Source organism: Vidua chalybeata, chromosome 5 (genome assembly GCF_026979565.1).
Source record: "Vidua chalybeata isolate OUT-0048 chromosome 5, bVidCha1 merged haplotype, whole genome shotgun sequence".
Lineage (NCBI taxonomy): Eukaryota > Metazoa > Chordata > Aves > Passeriformes > Viduidae > Vidua > Vidua chalybeata.
This window is the reverse complement of record NC_071534.1, coordinates 5,543,012-5,559,677: the sequence shown is the minus strand read 5'-3', so window position 1 is coordinate 5,559,677 and position 16,666 is coordinate 5,543,012. Positions and strand designations below refer to the sequence as shown.

At 45.7% G+C, this 16,666-nt stretch overlaps 1 protein-coding gene across 3 annotated transcripts; it reads right to left on the bottom strand.

The window, feature by feature from the left end:
* Positions 1-1,236: 1,236 nt before the first annotated feature.
* Positions 1,237-12,471, bottom strand: PTHLH (parathyroid hormone like hormone). Of its 3 annotated transcripts, none has more exons than XM_053943315.1 (4): positions 12,407-12,471; positions 11,143-11,265; positions 5,261-5,683; positions 1,237-1,702 (listed from the first exon to the last, which is right to left on the bottom strand). In XM_053943315.1, exons 2-4 carry the CDS (start codon positions 11,241-11,243, stop codon positions 1,693-1,695), a joined length of 534 nt encoding a protein of 177 aa, XP_053799290.1. In that variant the 5' UTR covers positions 11,244-11,265; positions 12,407-12,471; the 3' UTR covers positions 1,237-1,692. The 3 variants fall into 3 exon arrangements, with proteins under 3 accessions (XP_053799290.1, XP_053799289.1, XP_053799291.1); XM_053943314.1 differs by lacking the exon at positions 12,407-12,471 and adding an exon at positions 11,772-11,882; XM_053943316.1 differs by lacking the exons at positions 11,143-11,265; positions 12,407-12,471 and adding an exon at positions 5,797-5,855.
* Between the last annotated feature and the right edge of the window lie 4,195 nt (positions 12,472-16,666).

Below are 16,666 nucleotides of genomic sequence, written 5' to 3'. Positions count from 1 at the left end.
TACAAGTCCTTAATAGACAGTGGAAGGATACAAGGCAGACCAGAGACACTTCAAAACCAGTTTTCCTCTTATGAGGAGGCCACTTCTGTGGAGCCAAGGTTAAGCACTTGGATTTTTGGTTTGGTTTTGTGCTCTTTGGGCCCCTGTCTGCCAAGGCTCATCCTTGCTGATGAAGATAAATTGCCTCTGCCCACCAGAGCTTTCAGTTTTAGTTCCAGCTGGGATATGCTGGTAATCCTGAGATACAAAATTGTCTTCTGAACATATTGCAGTTAACTTCAGTTGTATAAATCCAAGCATTAGCTGGATACTATAAATAGGCAGGATATGCAAGGAGGCCAAGTCAAAAATTTGCAGAAACCCTGCCTTTTCTCCTTAGTGCTATGCTTCATCATGTATAATATTTTTCATCTGAAAAGGAAACAGCATGCACATGCTTTGTGGCTGTCGTGATTAACTGGACATAATGAAGCATTGAATTTCACACTTCAGAGAAGGAGATTGGGAAGGATGGGTAATTTTTTCTCAAGTTTTCCTGCTTTTAGTGTTTTCTTGGAGGTAGTTTTCTGCAAGATTGGGTAGGGAGCAGAAATACATCTGGTTTATATTACATGATGGCTGTACTTTGGCAATGGAAAAAGATGGCACTTAAAAAAAAGGAAAGAAGAATAAAAAAGAAAAGTTTGGCAACTACAGAACAGAGCAACAATTACAAGAACTATCTTAAAATTCCCAGGATTTGTAATTTATTTTTCCATGCTTGCTTTTTTCTGATGTTGCTGGTGTTAAAGGAGTGGGACAGAGGAAATTCAGTTGGACTTTGCAAAGTTCAGATATCTCTGTGAAACAATCCCCTTTACTCAGGTTGCCCCCACTGCAGCTGCTGTGATTTGAACACGAAAGGGATAAAAGCAGGAAAAAGTGGTAGACTATATTTTTTTTTTTTCTCATGTCTCCTTCAGCCAGTGGACATGAAGTCTTGAAGGGGGTCTCTCACTTAGCTGGTCTCATCTATGGAGACGAGGCAGAAGCAGGATTGATGCAGATGGTTTTGGAAACAGAGCCACGTGAGGCATCTTTGTGAAAATGTGAGAGTTTAGACCAATGTAAACACATTACATTTAAAACAATTTTCAGATGTAGTAAATAAAAAAATTGGTCCTGCTCTTGAAAGTCCCAAAGAACACATTTTCCTTCTGAGTCATGATTTAATTAGATTATATTTTATTAGACATTCTTTACAAATTTTAAAATACTGCTATTATACATGCACAAAGGAAAATCAGTTTGAACAATTGTATGTAGGCATTCATTGAAATCAACCACAAAACAGGAACATTTTATGTCAGTTATCAATGTACTCAATATGTATATCTAAAGTGCATTATGTTACAAAAAATATAGAAAGTCAGCAGCACCAAGATACGTTCACAAAATAAATACACCAGTCAACAAAATAAATTATGGTAAATGTGACAATAATAATTGTCTTAGCCTTAGCCAAAAAAAAAAAAAAAAAAAAAAAGGAAAATTCACAATAACCAAATGTGCAGTTTCAGAGAGCAATGGGGGGAAAAGGTTTTATTCTGAGCATTTACAATATTTACAGGTAATAAATATTTTAATACTTCCCATATGTTCACTATTACAGAATACTGCAATGTGTCTTCCAAATATCTCTTGCTTAAAACATCAGCGCCTCCTGCAAAGAAAAGAAAGGACAGGAAAAACCGAAAAATTAATTAATTTTCACTTTTTCATTTCAAACATGTGGACATAGAATCAATAGCAAGAGTGCCACAGACTGTAACAGGTGTGCCTTGCTAGTAACCATCTTCCATAGCAGGGCCTGTTTGACCATGTCACAGTTTTAGACATTTATTCAAGATTTCTGCTATGTTTTTCTCAATGCAACCCCTCTAGAAGTGTGATGACCCACAGTTTGTCACACACTGAGGCCATTGTACCCTCAGAGGAACAGAAAGGGGCTTTTTTTTTAAATTTAGAACTTCATGCAAGAAGATCCCTGAGTGCTACAGGCAGAAGAATTGTATCACCCTATTATAAAAATGTCAAGTGCTGAAAAGAAAAAAAAATACAGTTGGAGAAAAGCAAAAAGAATTTTTTGTCCTTGTTAACGCTGTGGCAATGGTGTGTTAACTGCTGGGGTGTGATGCCAATCTTGCAAAACCTAGGTCTGTTCTGATTAAAACAGTGCCATGGGGCTTATTTGGTCTCTTTTTCCCACTGATCGACCACCCCTTAGGCAGGGGGCTGTGGTGAGTGTGTGAGTAAAGGCTGCTCAGGGCTTGGAGTGAGCACACCCCTGATAGCATCTCTTCCTGTGCCTGACTGAGTGAAAAGGCTCTAATCCTGAAACTTTCCCTCTGGGAGCCAGAGAGCTTGGTTCTGAAAGAAAGCAACCACCCCATCCTATTCCCCTGCAGCTCCTGCAGCATTCAGCCCAGCTGAAGCAATCAGCTGCACCCAATCCTGAGACCTGGGAGTTTTCTAGGGGATGCTGCAGGCTGGTGTGAGCTCTCTCCCCATGAGAGCAAAGCAGGGCCTGCTCCCATCTTGTCAGTGTATTCCTCGTACTCCAGCATGAAGTTGCTCAGAGGTGCTGCAGGAAATGCTGAAGGGTTGGGCTTTTTTCCCCTTCTGTCCCTGTGAACAGCGCATGTTTTTTTAGGGGTTCCCCGGGAAACATCTAAAGGGTGGAATGTGGAGATAGAGGATGGAGTGGGATTCTCTCTGCTGCAGATCACCGGAGCTGGGGGTAGCATCCCATGTGGCAAAAAGTGTGTGGGTGTGAGGCACAACAAAACTCAGCTCCTGGAGAGTTTAAAAGGTTTTCTTAACATGCACATTGTAAGGGAAGCTACATCTATCATTCAGGAGTTTACTAATTCAAAAGGTTTTTTGGAAATCAAGTAAGAGCACCTTAATTTAATTTAAGTGGGAATGTAGCAGGAATGTTCATGAGAAATAACTTTTAAAGTGCCTGGAATGGAAATGCTAGCATGAAGCTCCTTGATAATTAGCTAGCAACAATATTAGGGTCCACTTCAGGATATATTCCAAGAGGTATAACAATGGCACATAATTGATACAGCATGGCTGTGTGTGTGTGCATGTCTGCACTACTCAGCCCTGTTTCTAAGAGAGTGACATTTTGAATTTAGCCTGGATTTTAGGCTTGGTTTTAAAGTTTAAGCTAAACCACATCTTGACAGTGGGCTCTTTACTAATGATAATTTGCAAGCTGTGTTCTGTGATTTGGACCTAGGTTTTGCAAGATTGGCTTCTTCCATGAGATACTCCTTGTAGTAAGTCAAAAGATCTAGAGTTTATATTGTTGTTGTCCATTTTTTTTTTTTGGACCTAAACCCAAAATTTTGTTTTCAAGACTGATCAGAGAGAATTGGCATGAAGATTTTATCCAGGGTGTTCAGCAGAAAAGAAGCACAGAGATACAGTGAAAATCATGCTTAAAGTTTGCATCTTTTGCCAGCTTACTGAGATAACTAAAAACTCAGGTACTAGAAGTTTGTTGGGGCTGCACCTGCTTACCACACTGCACCACCATGTTCCCTGTACTTGTGAAGGAGGAATTCCCTTTTCTTTTTTTTAATGGTTTCTCCTTGTTTAATCATCTCCAATTAATTATGTAAAATATAGGTTCTTTTTAGTAATCTGTGAGAAATGCTGCATTTGGATGTTGGACTCTACAGTAAAGCTGAGAGCCTTCAGCCATCCAGACACACTTCAAAGAGAAAGGCTGAACTGAGAAAATCAACAGGGTTGTACCTGTAGCTTTTTTATATATCCCATTAGATGAACAACAAAGACAGCACAGCAAGAAAAAGAAGTAACTGTTGAAATTCCCTAGGATGTTTTTCCCTACATTCTAGATTTCTTTGTGCTCAAGACAGGTGTTATATACTCACCAACACAGTCCCTTGATATCTGTTGAAACCTCAGGCATTTCCTGAGCAGAATCCTGAAGTTTGCCTTTCCTAAGGTGCTGAGACAAACCAGTGTCTCTTACTTCCCTCCTACCTGCTACAGCCGTGCCACCTGGGATATCCTGGCCTCTGCTCTGGGATGCCCTGATTTATGGTCTGGGATATCCTGGTTTATGCTTTGGGTGCCCAGCCCCAGGTGTTGGTAGCTCCTGCAGATGCCAGCACGAGCTGAGGTGATGGAGCACATTGCAAACTGTGGCCTGTAAAGCTTAACCCCAGGCTGGATTTTAGTAAATCCCACAGCTGGTGTCCCTTTCCAAGGGATTTACTGCAAGCAAGCACTGCTCTGATGTCTCTGTTCTGCCAAGGTGAAGGGGAGAAGAAGAGAAAAGGATGGGGTTTTGCTGGTGAAATACAAACATTTGGGGAGAACTGAAGAGTGGAATCCTTGGCTTTGTCTGCAAGTGTGCAGATTTCCACTCAAGCTGCGATGACTGCAAGGGGATGATTCACTTGGGACATCTAGGCTGATGTCTCCAGGCCACTGCCCTAAAAACCTTTCACTGTAATGCATGAGGGAAGCATGTCCCTCTCCAAGAGCAATGCAAAACATTTTTAAGCAGCAACGTAATTGCTTCACAAGCTGGAAAAAAGATGGATCTGAATTAAAAAATCCTAATGGCAGGGAAAATTTTATGGTGAAAAGCTGGTCTGCATTGTTTGCAGATATTACTGAGAGAGAGTTTTTCCATGTTCTCCCCTAAGGTTAAACAGTAAAATGAAAAACTGTAAAGCAAGGGTAGGAAAGTTGCCAAAAAGGGGAGGTGTTGAGAGGAAGGAAAGAAGACTTCGCCATTTTATAGATGCAAAGCCTTAAATAAAAGTCAAAGCTTTCAGTCTGCTGAGGCCCAAGTATGGGACCAAGATAAGATGTGAGATACACTATGGTTAAAGCAGGAAGGGAAAATTTAGTGACTGTGATGTGCTTCCTTTTTACAGAATTACCTTCACTTACTACTCAGCTTCAGGAAGCAGATTTCTGTGATAAGTTGTTTATGTAAATTGTGTCTCATAGGAAAGAAAGGCTCTGTCCCCAGTGCAAAGTGGAAGAGGCACTTACCTGCAGAGAGCACCTTGAGACTGTGCTTGAAAAGCCACTGCCCAGTCACGAGCACAAAGATCTACTTTTACTCCCAGTTTGAGCAAGGCCTTGGCCTCGTCCTCTCACACCCAGGGATAACAACTTCAGTTAAACACATGGCATGCTCCCCAAAAGAATGTAGCAGAATTACCTTAAAGTTTGATTATGTGTAGTAACAGAGATGTCCAAGAGTGGGCTCTCGGTCACGACGTCTCCGTACATGCCAGAATTTAGCCAAGCTGAGCGGGTTCGCCTCTTTTTCTTCTCTTGTTCCTTACGTTTTCCAGGCTTTGCTTTCTTTTTCTTCCCTGAGACCTTCAGGGGCTGCTCCTTGTAGGTCTGTGATTTGTTTGTCTCCTGAGTTAGGTATCTGCCCTCATCTTCACTGCCAAACCGGACAGGGTAGTTCTTCGTGTTGGTGGCAGGTTTAGGGTTAGGTGACACCTCTGACGTTGCACGGATCTCTGCAGTGTTGACACCTTCGATTAAATTTTGAAGGAATATTCTTCTTCGTAAGTCTTGGATTGACTTGCCCTTGTCATGCAATAGCTGGTGCTCTGATACAGCCCGTTTGCTAAAGGAAGAAAAGAGAGGAGAGGGAAAAAAAATGTTTAGGATTTGGTTATTGCCCAGTGTTTGGCAGAGCTCCTCTCTTCTCTGGCTGTGGTGGCCACAGTGACCACGTACCAGGCTTGGAGACATCCAGTGAAGCCAGACTGCTGGAGCAAGTCCTGCTTCATCCTCAGAGTAGCTGCTCTCAGCAGAGAAGAGAAAGTGGGTAATAATTCTCAGCTGACTGATCACACACCACTGGAGCTGGATTAGTCACTGCTCTGTTCTAGGAAAGCATCCTGACTCTTAATATATCACACTTGAGGCAGTAAAAGCAGGAAGGCAGTTGTCAGAGATAAGAAAACTAAAAGGTCAGATAATGCAGCAAGAGAGGGAAAACCCAGCACTTGTACTGGAGCCGGAAGCAGTGTTTATACAGCATCATTCTAGTGATTTTCTTCTGCTCAGTCACATGCTTCTAAAACATAAACAAGCACATAAAAGCGCATTCTACTCCTACATTTAAATAAGTGCAATTGCAGGAGTGTAAGGGAAAAATATTTGAATTTGGGTGCCTAAAGCAGAGGCACTTCAGTGCATAATGAGCATCAGCAGAGATAAGCCTCAGCCACTCCTGTGGATTTACTGCTTAGTCACTTGTGTCTAATTATGGTTTTAGATGCCTTCCTAGTATTGCTTGAAGTGTGAACTTTTGGGGCCAAATTTCTTGTCTGCTTGAATTTTATGCTAACCCTCTTCACTGGATCTTCTTCAAGAGCATCCTTGTTTGTTAGAGTGGTTTTTCCAGAGTTCATCCTGACCTTTTGGTACACTGAGATCTGTCTTGTTTTTGAGGAACTAGAAGTTGAGTAGCTATGTGTCTTTTAGAGATGTTGTACTGGCAAGGAATGTATTAAACATCTGAGGAAAGAAGATACAAATGACACCTGGATAATAAATAACCAGAGAAAATGTGAGAAAATACATGCCTTTTTCTTCAAGTGGAATAGATGTACAGCTGTGCTATGAACCACAGACGGAGCACAAACTGGGATTTTAGCTACGTTCCCATGAATGCAATAATACAGTTTATCCTTCCAATTGCTCTACTTCAGCATGCAGAGTTTGGCTATGGAATCTCTTCTCTTGCATCAGGGTATGGCATGTGACTGGATTCTCAGTGGCCAAAGAAATTCCATTCACTGCCTTGCTTGTCCTATAATCATTTGGTCAATTAGCTGGGTAAGTGGTTTCTGCATGCGGGTGAACTGGAAGAAGACACATCATTGGGAGTGAATATTCCTTCCTTCCATCCCATACCATCCCACCTTTTCCTGCCACATAACCAGATTTGAAAATGCAAAATATTTGGGAGTGTTCTGCAGGTTCTCTTTCTCAGTCCCCTCAGCCAAACTCTTCAGGTTTATGACTTGATCAACAGTGGAGCTGTTGGAAGTTGGCAGTTTCAAGTAGCTCTGTTTTAAGAGCATCCCCTTCATTTTCTGTCTTTGTAGGGCTGCATTTTTTTGAGTATTGGGTTCAAGTGATGGATTGAAGTGATACTACATCTCTATTGCTCAGTGCAAAATTCAAACAGCAGCGTTCCCCCATTCCACAATGAGACTAGAAGATGACTGTCAAAATCTTGCTCAAAATATTGCTCAGAGGTTTGTGAGTACACATGTAATCAAATACTGTCTGTGTTTTAAGTGTCCCAAAATCAGTTTTGGATGACTTCAGCCTTTAGGACAAATATTTTATGCCCCTCTTCTAAATGTCCATAAGCAAAAATGCAATGTGATAATGCTAAGCTGATCCCATATCGTGTCTTTTTCTTCAGTGTAACTGTGACCATTAACAGAACCTTGTGATCTCCCTCAGAAGCTTTTTGAACAAGAGCCATCTCCAACACCCTTCAGTCTGACTGGCAAGTAGGCCAATAAAACCAGCAGCCTGGGCTCCTCTGTGTGGCTGCCTCTGTGCTGCCTGTCAGGCTGTCCAGTGTGACTCAGGTTATATTCCGAGCTTCAGTGGTCAATTTTCTCAGGAAATTTGCATGGGAAATGTAGGTTTTCTTTCATTCTTCTAGTTCATAGAAAGTGTATGAAATCTCCGTGCCTTAGGGAGTGTAAACCAGCGTCTCATATGATGAGCAAAGATTTCCTACTGCCTCTTGTGAACTACCAAGGATAATTCCTTCTATCACAGACAACCCAAAGCTGCCTTAATCCTCTAATGTGTATTTGGTCAGCTTCCCCACTGTGACAAAATCTTGACTCTCCAAAGCCTGTTATTAAAGTCCTCTTGATTGAAAACCTATTCCATTTTACAGAGCTGAAACCTAAACATTTGGTTCCAGTACACACAAGGCAGTCAGAGAGCATTACAAGATCCACATCTTGAGTGAGTACGCATTTCCAAAATAATGCAGGGATTGACATGTGAGGGTTTGGTGTGCCAAAGAGGGTGGGTTTCTCTTTAAATATCTGTATGATATTTAGCATCAAGTCTGGCCCCAAATAACATTCTGCTATTCCAGATGATTGTATAACATTATGTAGTGTTACATTTCACATGACTTATTACTCAGCCAGACTTAAGGATTACATTTTGCCTACCAGCTTCCTTTGTATACTCTAGATGAAAGAACCTCCAAAGAAACAAAGATGTGGTAGATACATATCTCTTTGACCTTCTACCTCCTTCTGCTTCAGTTATTCAAACAACTCCTGTGTTTGTAAGTCGTGGAGAAATGCTTGTCCAAGAGGACTGATGTAAGAAGTGCTTCATAATGGAGATATCAACAATATCTCACCCACACACTCAGAGTAGGAAGGCAATGGAGACTGCAATGATTGAATTCACATATTGGCCACAATATGGAAAAAAATATTAGGCTGTTAGGGTTAAGATGACCCACTAGAGGTCCCTTCCATCCTTCTATAAAGCACACCTCTCGTCCAAGGAGGTGGCAGGATCCTGTACCCAAACCAAGAGCAGTAAATGCTAAGCTTACATGAGGCAGACACTTTTGAGAGAGGGATGTTGATGGTTTGTACTTGACCAGAGCATCCAAACTAATGACTGGATCCAAGTACACTGCATACATATGAGGCTGAGTGTCTCATCATGGGGAGAGAAGCAGAAATCCATGACTTGTGACCATCCCGACTTCACATACTTCCAGATAAGCTGCTCTTTTCAAGCACATTCCTCCTTTCTTTTTTTTTCCCTTGAGATATCTAGAATTTCTAAAAGACAACATTCTTCAAGCTACCACTTTCTATCTCAGAGAGCTGCTCTTATTTAGCTGTTATTACCCTTGACTGTTCATGTTGGGTCTGATCCTAAATTCAGGAAAATAACTGAGGAGGATTCAGTCAGCTCTCTGTATTTTGCAAGACTGAGTGCCATTGCCACTCACTCCAAAGGGAGGGAAATCTGCTCAACCTATCTCAGGCTTCAGAAAAATATTTTGAACAGATCTAGGGACATGATACTGCGATGTCTGGACATAATGATAAAAATATGTAATTTCATTTTGAGGCATTACTGGTTTCTCAGAAGTTCTTTAACAGCTAAAGCACTCCTATAACAAATAACATGTCTGGAAATATTTTCTTGGGACAATTTGCTATTGCTTTCCATGAGATATTTGCTTCAGCGAAGTCTGTAGAATGAGGCCTATGTAATTTTGATTATTTTTGCATGTCTATAATAACGTGCTTCAGTATTTTCATCCATTACTGGCTTAAGTTTTTGACTGAGAAAAAAAAATCTCAATGCCTAAATGAGTTATTAACCATTAACTCTAGGAATGGTTTGTGGTGATATTAAAACAGGACACGTGTTTGAGTGTGGTGTCTGTGTTTGTGCTGTGCCCACAAACAAAACTACATGAATGCCACTAACTGACAGCTGACTGGTTTCTTGTGTGTGTTTTACATGCCAGAGTAAAGAGGGAGCTGAGAAATGTGTTTTCACTGGTTAGCTTACACTTTTCTTCCCCCCTGTCAGGACAGAATGGGGAAGCTGGGAAGACCTCTAATCCTGACCTTTAAAAACAGTGTTAGAACTACACTAACTTCAAAAAGAGAGAGTATTTCTCTGCAAATCTGATTTTTTTTTTATCAACCAAGTTTGGCTTAGATCCAGTTCAGAGTTTCCTAGCCAAGAAAATAACAGCATCTAACTGCACTTCAACTATTTTCTTTTTTTTTTTTAATTTATTTTTGAAACTGAAGTTTGATTCCTCTGTATAACATGGTCCCAAAAGAAAGAAATAGCCCAAGAACAGCTTTCAGGAGTACAAAACAGTTAAACGTTAATGGACTGAGAATAATACTGTAACATTATCAGCAATAACATGTTCTACACAATTTGCTGTAGGAGATTTGTAATAGCTCTCTGCCCAGTGCCAAACTTTAGGTGTGTCTGAAGTTGCGTCACCTGGGGTATTTTTTTTTCTTTTGGGTGTTTGGGGTTATTATTATTATTATTATTATTATTATTATTATTATTATTATTATTATTATTACTATTATTATGTGTGTTGCTTAACTAGCAGAGGAAATGCTATTTGGAGATCTTGTCCTTATGTATGTAATAAAACATTTACAAGGAAACCCATCTGAAATTGTTTGCTGTGTCATGTTTCCCTGTAAGTTGTGATCGGATTTTCCAGCACTCTTCCTCCAACTTGGCTTCCTGCAGAACTGAATAACAATACAGCCCTCCCCAGTGTGACTGAGGTGTTTCTTCCTTAGAAAATCTGATGCAAGTCCAGAGAAAGCCAGTGAGTTAGAAGTGTGAGACAGCTGCTCCTGCATCAGCACAGAGGCTTCTCCTGCACTTTGTGAACGGGTATTACTATAAAACAGGCTGATTATTTTGGAAGAAGCAAAAAGGTCATTTCCTGAACAGACTGTCTTTAGATACACTATCATTTATCAAAAAAATATGCCTCTGCCTATAAGTAAGAAACTAGACTCCCTTTGGATTTTTTTCCCCCCGAAGTGGCAGAAATCCAAAGAAATTGTTCAGTACTTCAGTGTCGTGATGGCCCTCACTTCTGCGTGTTTCCTCTACTCCTATCAACACTGGCTTCATGCCAGAGCCGAGGAAGTGGCTGCAAGTTATTGTAACACACAGCGTTTGGATAAACCGGGATGCTCCCTGCGAGGGTCCCGGGAAACTGCGCAACAATCCCCCAGGTGTGTCGGAAGAGAAGCCCCTCAGCTTTCACGTCGCCTCCCCAAAGCTTTGTAAGGTCAGAGAGCTGCAAAGCGCCCTTTCCCTGCCCCGAATGCCTCTTCCTGGCTCTCAGGCAGTGCCGGTGAGCACCTGGGGCAGGTAACCCGGCTCGGCGCAGAGCCGGCAGCGCTGCGGAGCCTCCCGGGCTGCCTCCCTCCCTCCCCACCCGCCCTGCCGCCGCAGCGAGGACGAATAAAAGGAAAGAAGAAAAGAAAAAGAGAAACTCACAGTCTGCGGCTGATCCCCTCTACTGATCTCCCGTAGGAGGGCACGGAATAACTCAGCAGGAACACTGCAAAACTCCACTGCTGGAAGAGTTTAGCGAACATTGTACCCTCCGGGACTTAAAACCTGCAAGGAAAAAGAGGTCAGTCCCGAGGGACAGATGCGCCAGCGCCGTCCTCAAGAAGTCCCCGCTTCAGCTCTACCAGCTCCGAGGCTCTGAAGGAAAAACAAACTTTCTGAGCTCTCGGCTCACTCCTTCCAAACTTCTCTCTGTCTCTCTCCCTTCCTTGCTGTCTGCCTCTCCCTTCCTCTTTCCCTCCCTCCCTCCCTCTCTCCGTCTCTCGCTGTCCGCAGGCAAGATCTCTCTCGGTATTAGTTCAAAAAGCATCTAGCTCTCATTTGAACAGGGTCAGAGCGGGGTTCAGTGAGTTCCCTGAGCCCTGTTTAGTTCTAGTCCGCTAAGCCACTCTCTCAGGGCTTTATATTACAGCAGAAAGCCCTCTTTGCAGATAAGGAAAGATTCCCAAAAGTCAGCTTAGCTGCTCGCTTCTCTGTAAACACGCGCGGACACACAAACACACATAGGCTGAGGCGGAGGGGGAATGCATCTCCACATCTGTCTTTCAGTATACCTCTGCAAAAAAAAAGGGTCAGGTTCACGTCTCCAGCTGCCAGAAAGTTTTGGTCCCCAACAGTGACAAGGAGAGAGACAAGCGGTGACAAGGAGAGACAAGCAAAGGTCGCTGCCTATCTGGAGAGCCCGAGAGGTCTGGGAGGAACGGTAGATCCGGGAGGCTCAGGGGCTGGGAAGCATGCTTGGCTCGGCAGGTTGGACTGGGCTGCAGCCTGCGATGTTCACACGCTCCGGAGCAGCCTCTGGGAGACCTGCGGGAGGACGGAGGGTTTTGCAAAGAGATGGCGCCCTAGGAACATGTGCGGAGAGAGCGAGAGCCCGGGCAGGATACCCACAGCCAAAACGGAGACTGGGAATCAGCGCTTCCCGGGCCCGCAATCAAAAAGGAGAGAAGAAAGGGAAAGACCCGGCAGCACATGCACTCAGCGGACCCCAAGGACTCCGACCAAACTCTCCGCATCTTCTGCAGCCGCACTCCTCTCTCGCTCACCTTCCAGCTCTCCCTTTTTGTGTTTACCCCCGGGTCAGCGCCTCCCCTGCCGCGGGGATTCCTCCCATCGCTGGGAGCACTTTTTAGCTCAAGCCCCAAAGCGCTGCCCGGGACTGCTGCCGCCTTTCCTTGCACGCACCTACCGTTGTTGGTCGCCGTTCCCCTATTAGCCGGAGGGTCGGTTCCTAATGATGCTAATTGTACGCTAGTGAAGGGAGGGGGGGAGCTCAGGGGGAGGGCTGGGGGAAGGACTCGCGCTCTATGAACACAAGCGCTCCTGGCCAAAAAAGTAAACTAGTGGAAAGTTTTCTCCTCCTCTCCCTTTTTCGCCTTCCACTTCGCCCTCCTTCAGCCTGGCCAGGGCCCTGCAAACCTCTGCGTCAGGTTGCGCTCCCGTGCGAGGCGGGCAGCGCCGCGGGGCTGCCGGGACAGCGGTGCCCGGAGCGGCGGGAGGCGGCCGGTCAGCCCCGCTCAGCCCCGCTCAGCCCCGCTCAGCCCCGCTCAGCCCCGGCCAGCCCCGAACCCCGCTGGGCACCGCCGGCCGGCAGCCCCGCACCCTGCGACGGCGGCACCAAACTTTCCCATCCCGGGACAACTCTCGTGTAAAACCCGAAGGTGACGCAGCCCGCCCGCCTCTCCTGCCTGTTTCGTGCGAGGAGCTGCCCCCGGCTGCTACAAGGGGAGAGAGCCGAGGGGCAGCGCGCCCCTCGCCCCCAGCCCGGCGGCTCTCCCGGAGGGAATGCCCTTGCACGCCGATCTCCCCACGCTCGACGGCGCGGGCCGTGCCGTGCCAGCGCACACCTGGGGACGCCGGCTCCGTGCCCGCAGCATCCCGGGAGCCTGAGCACCTCCAGAGAGCGCGCCGGGGGCACCGGGGGCGCTGGTTGTGCCGCTGACAGCCTGATTTACAGCGAATGCTTTCCCAACACCCTCACGAGCCGCAACAAAACACTGAGGCGTGCCGGCTGATTGCTCCTTCTCATCCTGCCCCCGAATTAAAGCAGGTTCTACGAGAAGGTTTAGGTGCAAAGCGAAGCGTTTTTCTACCTGCAGGTTATTTGAAGTTAAACGACGCTTGCTGACACGATTTAAAAGCCCAGATTCCACACTACGCAGGCAAATAAAACCGACAGCATAAAAGCTGAAATAGAAATCATGCTGAAAACATTAAATCGTTTATACTGTAAATAAATTCCCTGAACACCTGGTAGGCTATAATTTAAAATGTATAGCTAATAGGCGTCTTTGATTTACACTGCCCTTTCGACTAATTAAAAATAATTGTGACATCCCCAGAAAACAGCCCCAACAAACTCATAAAGTGTATTGCTCGTGTTAAAAATAAAACTTCCATCAAATATTTTTAGAATTTCCTCTCCCCAGAAATGATTAAGAAAAATACACCAAAAACCAACACATATCATCCTTTACAGACTCAGGAAAAATAAATAGCCTCTATAAACTCAGAATCCTGAAGTTTCTTCTCAATTTATCACTTCACCTTTTCCTTGAGTTACAGCTGTCTGTGCCTCTCAGAGATCACTCTGGCCAACAGTGGTTGCTCTTCTCAGCAATTGCTTCCAAAACTATGTTCTATGCTTAAGAGGGAGGAAAATAAGAAAAAGAAAAAGAAAAGAAAAAGAAAAAGAAAAAGAAAAAGAAAAAGAAAAAGAAAAAGAAAAAGAAAAAGAAAAGAAAAGAAAAAGAAAAGAAAAAGAAAAAGAAAAAGAAAAGAAAAAGAAAAAGAAAAAAGAAAAAGAAAAAAGAAAAAATAAGTTAAATGAATTAAAAAAAATAAAGGCAAGGCTTTTCAAAAATCCAGCCTACAGAGCTTTGATTCTGCCTGCAACAGATTACGGCTAAATAAAAGGTGTTAAAAGCAGGTGCTTTTCTCCCTTACTGCTCTTTTTATTATGAAGAACAGAAGCTTCCCCTAATATATATAGTGAGGGAGACCCTTCTCCATTGCTTTTATTGAAAAGACCAAACTTGTGACATCACTAACCACCTTCCTATGGCTGAGTTTGCCTCTTCTCTGCCTCAGTGGGCTTGGGAAAAAAAAAAAAAAAAAAAAAAAAAAGGAAGAGAAAAAAAATAACACAACTCTACTATGGCTGTGCTAATACGGCATGACTTGAGCAATGCCAAAGGCTTTTAGGAGACTCACTATCACCCCATGCCCCCCTTGCCCCTCTGCTCCCCGAGGGCTGTCATCTGCAACCACGGGCACAGCGTTTTGTCACCTGCCACGTACACAAATGAGCAAAGTCACGTACCCGTGAGCAAATTCCTGGTCCCAAGCCTCACCGCAAGCCTGAGCCCTCCTCCGTGGCAGGATGGGGAGAAAAGACCCCTCACCTGGGGTTTAAACTTTCCCTTCCCTGCAGGATGCCGCGGGAGGTGCTCTCAGCAGCATCTGCCCCTCCAGCCCGGCCGGCTCCCGGTGCCCCCTGGCCCCTCCTGTCCCTGGAGGGGCGAGAAGGGATGAGACTGGACTAGAAGATGGACCGGCGGAGCTTTAGGCGCGATTCCAATCCCCACACCTGTGCCGAACATGGCTCCGCTCACGGAGCGCCCCCGGGCACGGCTGGCCCAGTGTCTGGGAGAGGGGAAAATGCCACACCTTTGTGGGGCTTTCACCTGCCGGGGCCCCGGTGACGGCAAGGCTCCCCGCCAAGGCGAGCAGCTTGAGCCTGCCGGTTGTTTCTCCAGGCGGGATGCGCGGAGAGAACCGGTGGTTTTGTCTGACCCGGGAAAGGCTTCAGCCGTGGAGAGGTGAGGTAAAACCCCGTATTTGCCCTTCTGGCCAAGCCCTCTCTGCCGCGACAAGGCAAACCTTATCATTTTAGGTTTTCTGACTCCACTGTCTCCCGCCTCAAACACAATGAGATTTTGGAGGAATGCCGCGCTTGGCTTCTGCTTCCTTTTTTCCATATGTATAAACAGGCATAAATCAGCTTTTCTACGAGGAAGTTGATCTGGGAGCTTGGCTAAAAGGATAAGTCCCTGTTCCAGGGTTTCCCGAGCGAGGGTGCGGGCGGGTGTGTGACCGGGCTCCCCCCAGAAGCCGCTCAGGAGCGAAACAAAAGCCGGCAAGTGGGACAGGTTCAGCTCCTTGGGGAGGAGGCTGCCCTTGCAGCCTCAGGAGGCAGAGGGAAATAATGACTAAATCCCCGCCTGGCGCTCGGAGACGGGCTAAATCTTCAGCTCCGCAAACTTCCCATCCTTCACCTCCGTGAAGTTCCGCCTCTCTCTCCTCCCTCTTGTTTTATTCACAATAAAGCATTTTCGTCATTTCCCCTCCCGGATTTCTATAACCTCAGTTGCACCCGTCCAGGGCTTCGGTTCAGACGGGGAGTTTAACCTCTCCAGTCTTCCCAGGGTGGAAAAAATGGTGCTCAGCAAAAAAACACAGGCGTGCTGATGGCTGGAGAGTCTGGCGGGGAAGGGAAGGGAAGGGAGCGGCACCACAGTGATTGCTGGACTCGTCCTGCGAGGACCAGAAATCCCCTGGCTTGCTCAACCTCTCTGATCCAGCGAGGTTAAAACCAGCGAGCGCGGCTCTCTGCAGGCGAGGTGCGAAGCCCCAGGATATTTTTCCAAGGCTCCCAGGGTGGGCTTAAGGACAAGGCTGAGGTGCAGTTGGTAGCAGGCACGACTGCTCGCAGATTGAGGCAGACTTTCTAGCACACATTCTTGCCCACGACCTAGCCCTGCTGTACCCTGCAGTGCCCAGCTCCCATGACGGGTGCTCTGCTCTCCTCTGACTCCCCGGTGGCCGTCGGGGATGAGAAACTCCTTCTTCCACGTCTGACATGGTGTCATCTTCGCAGTGAGCGAAAGGATTGTTCGAGGAGAAAGAGAAACCCGCTTTTCCCCTCCCCATCAGCAAGCCCCAGACGCTCCATGCGAGCACACTAATCTCCTTTATTAAACAGTGATAAGAGTGGCTGAGCAGAGCCGCCTCTCGCACCCGAGAAGCGGCCGGAGTTCCCCCAGCTCAGCTATTGACACAATGCGCCGTTTATTTAGACAATATGCATTTAATTTAATTCACTAGAGAAAGGGCGGGAGGGGCCGGGAGGGGGTGAAGCAAAAATACAAAAAGCTGCGTGGAACGGAGGAGAGCTTTGCCAAATCTTTTGTCTGGTTCCTAGAATCCAGCCGACAGCGAAAGGAGTAATTTTCAGATTTGAGGGCGAGGAGGCGGTGATGAATCCCCGGGGCTGCCGCTGCCCCGCAGCGCCCGGCGGTGCCGGTGCCGCGGCCGGCAGAGCGTGGCCCGGCTCCAGCCCCAGGGCGCTGTCCATGGTGGTGCGGCCATGGCCTTGAGCTCCTACATTCCCTCTCTGGCTGGGTCTGGTCTTGACTTCAGCTTGAAATATATCTTTAACACAGATTGA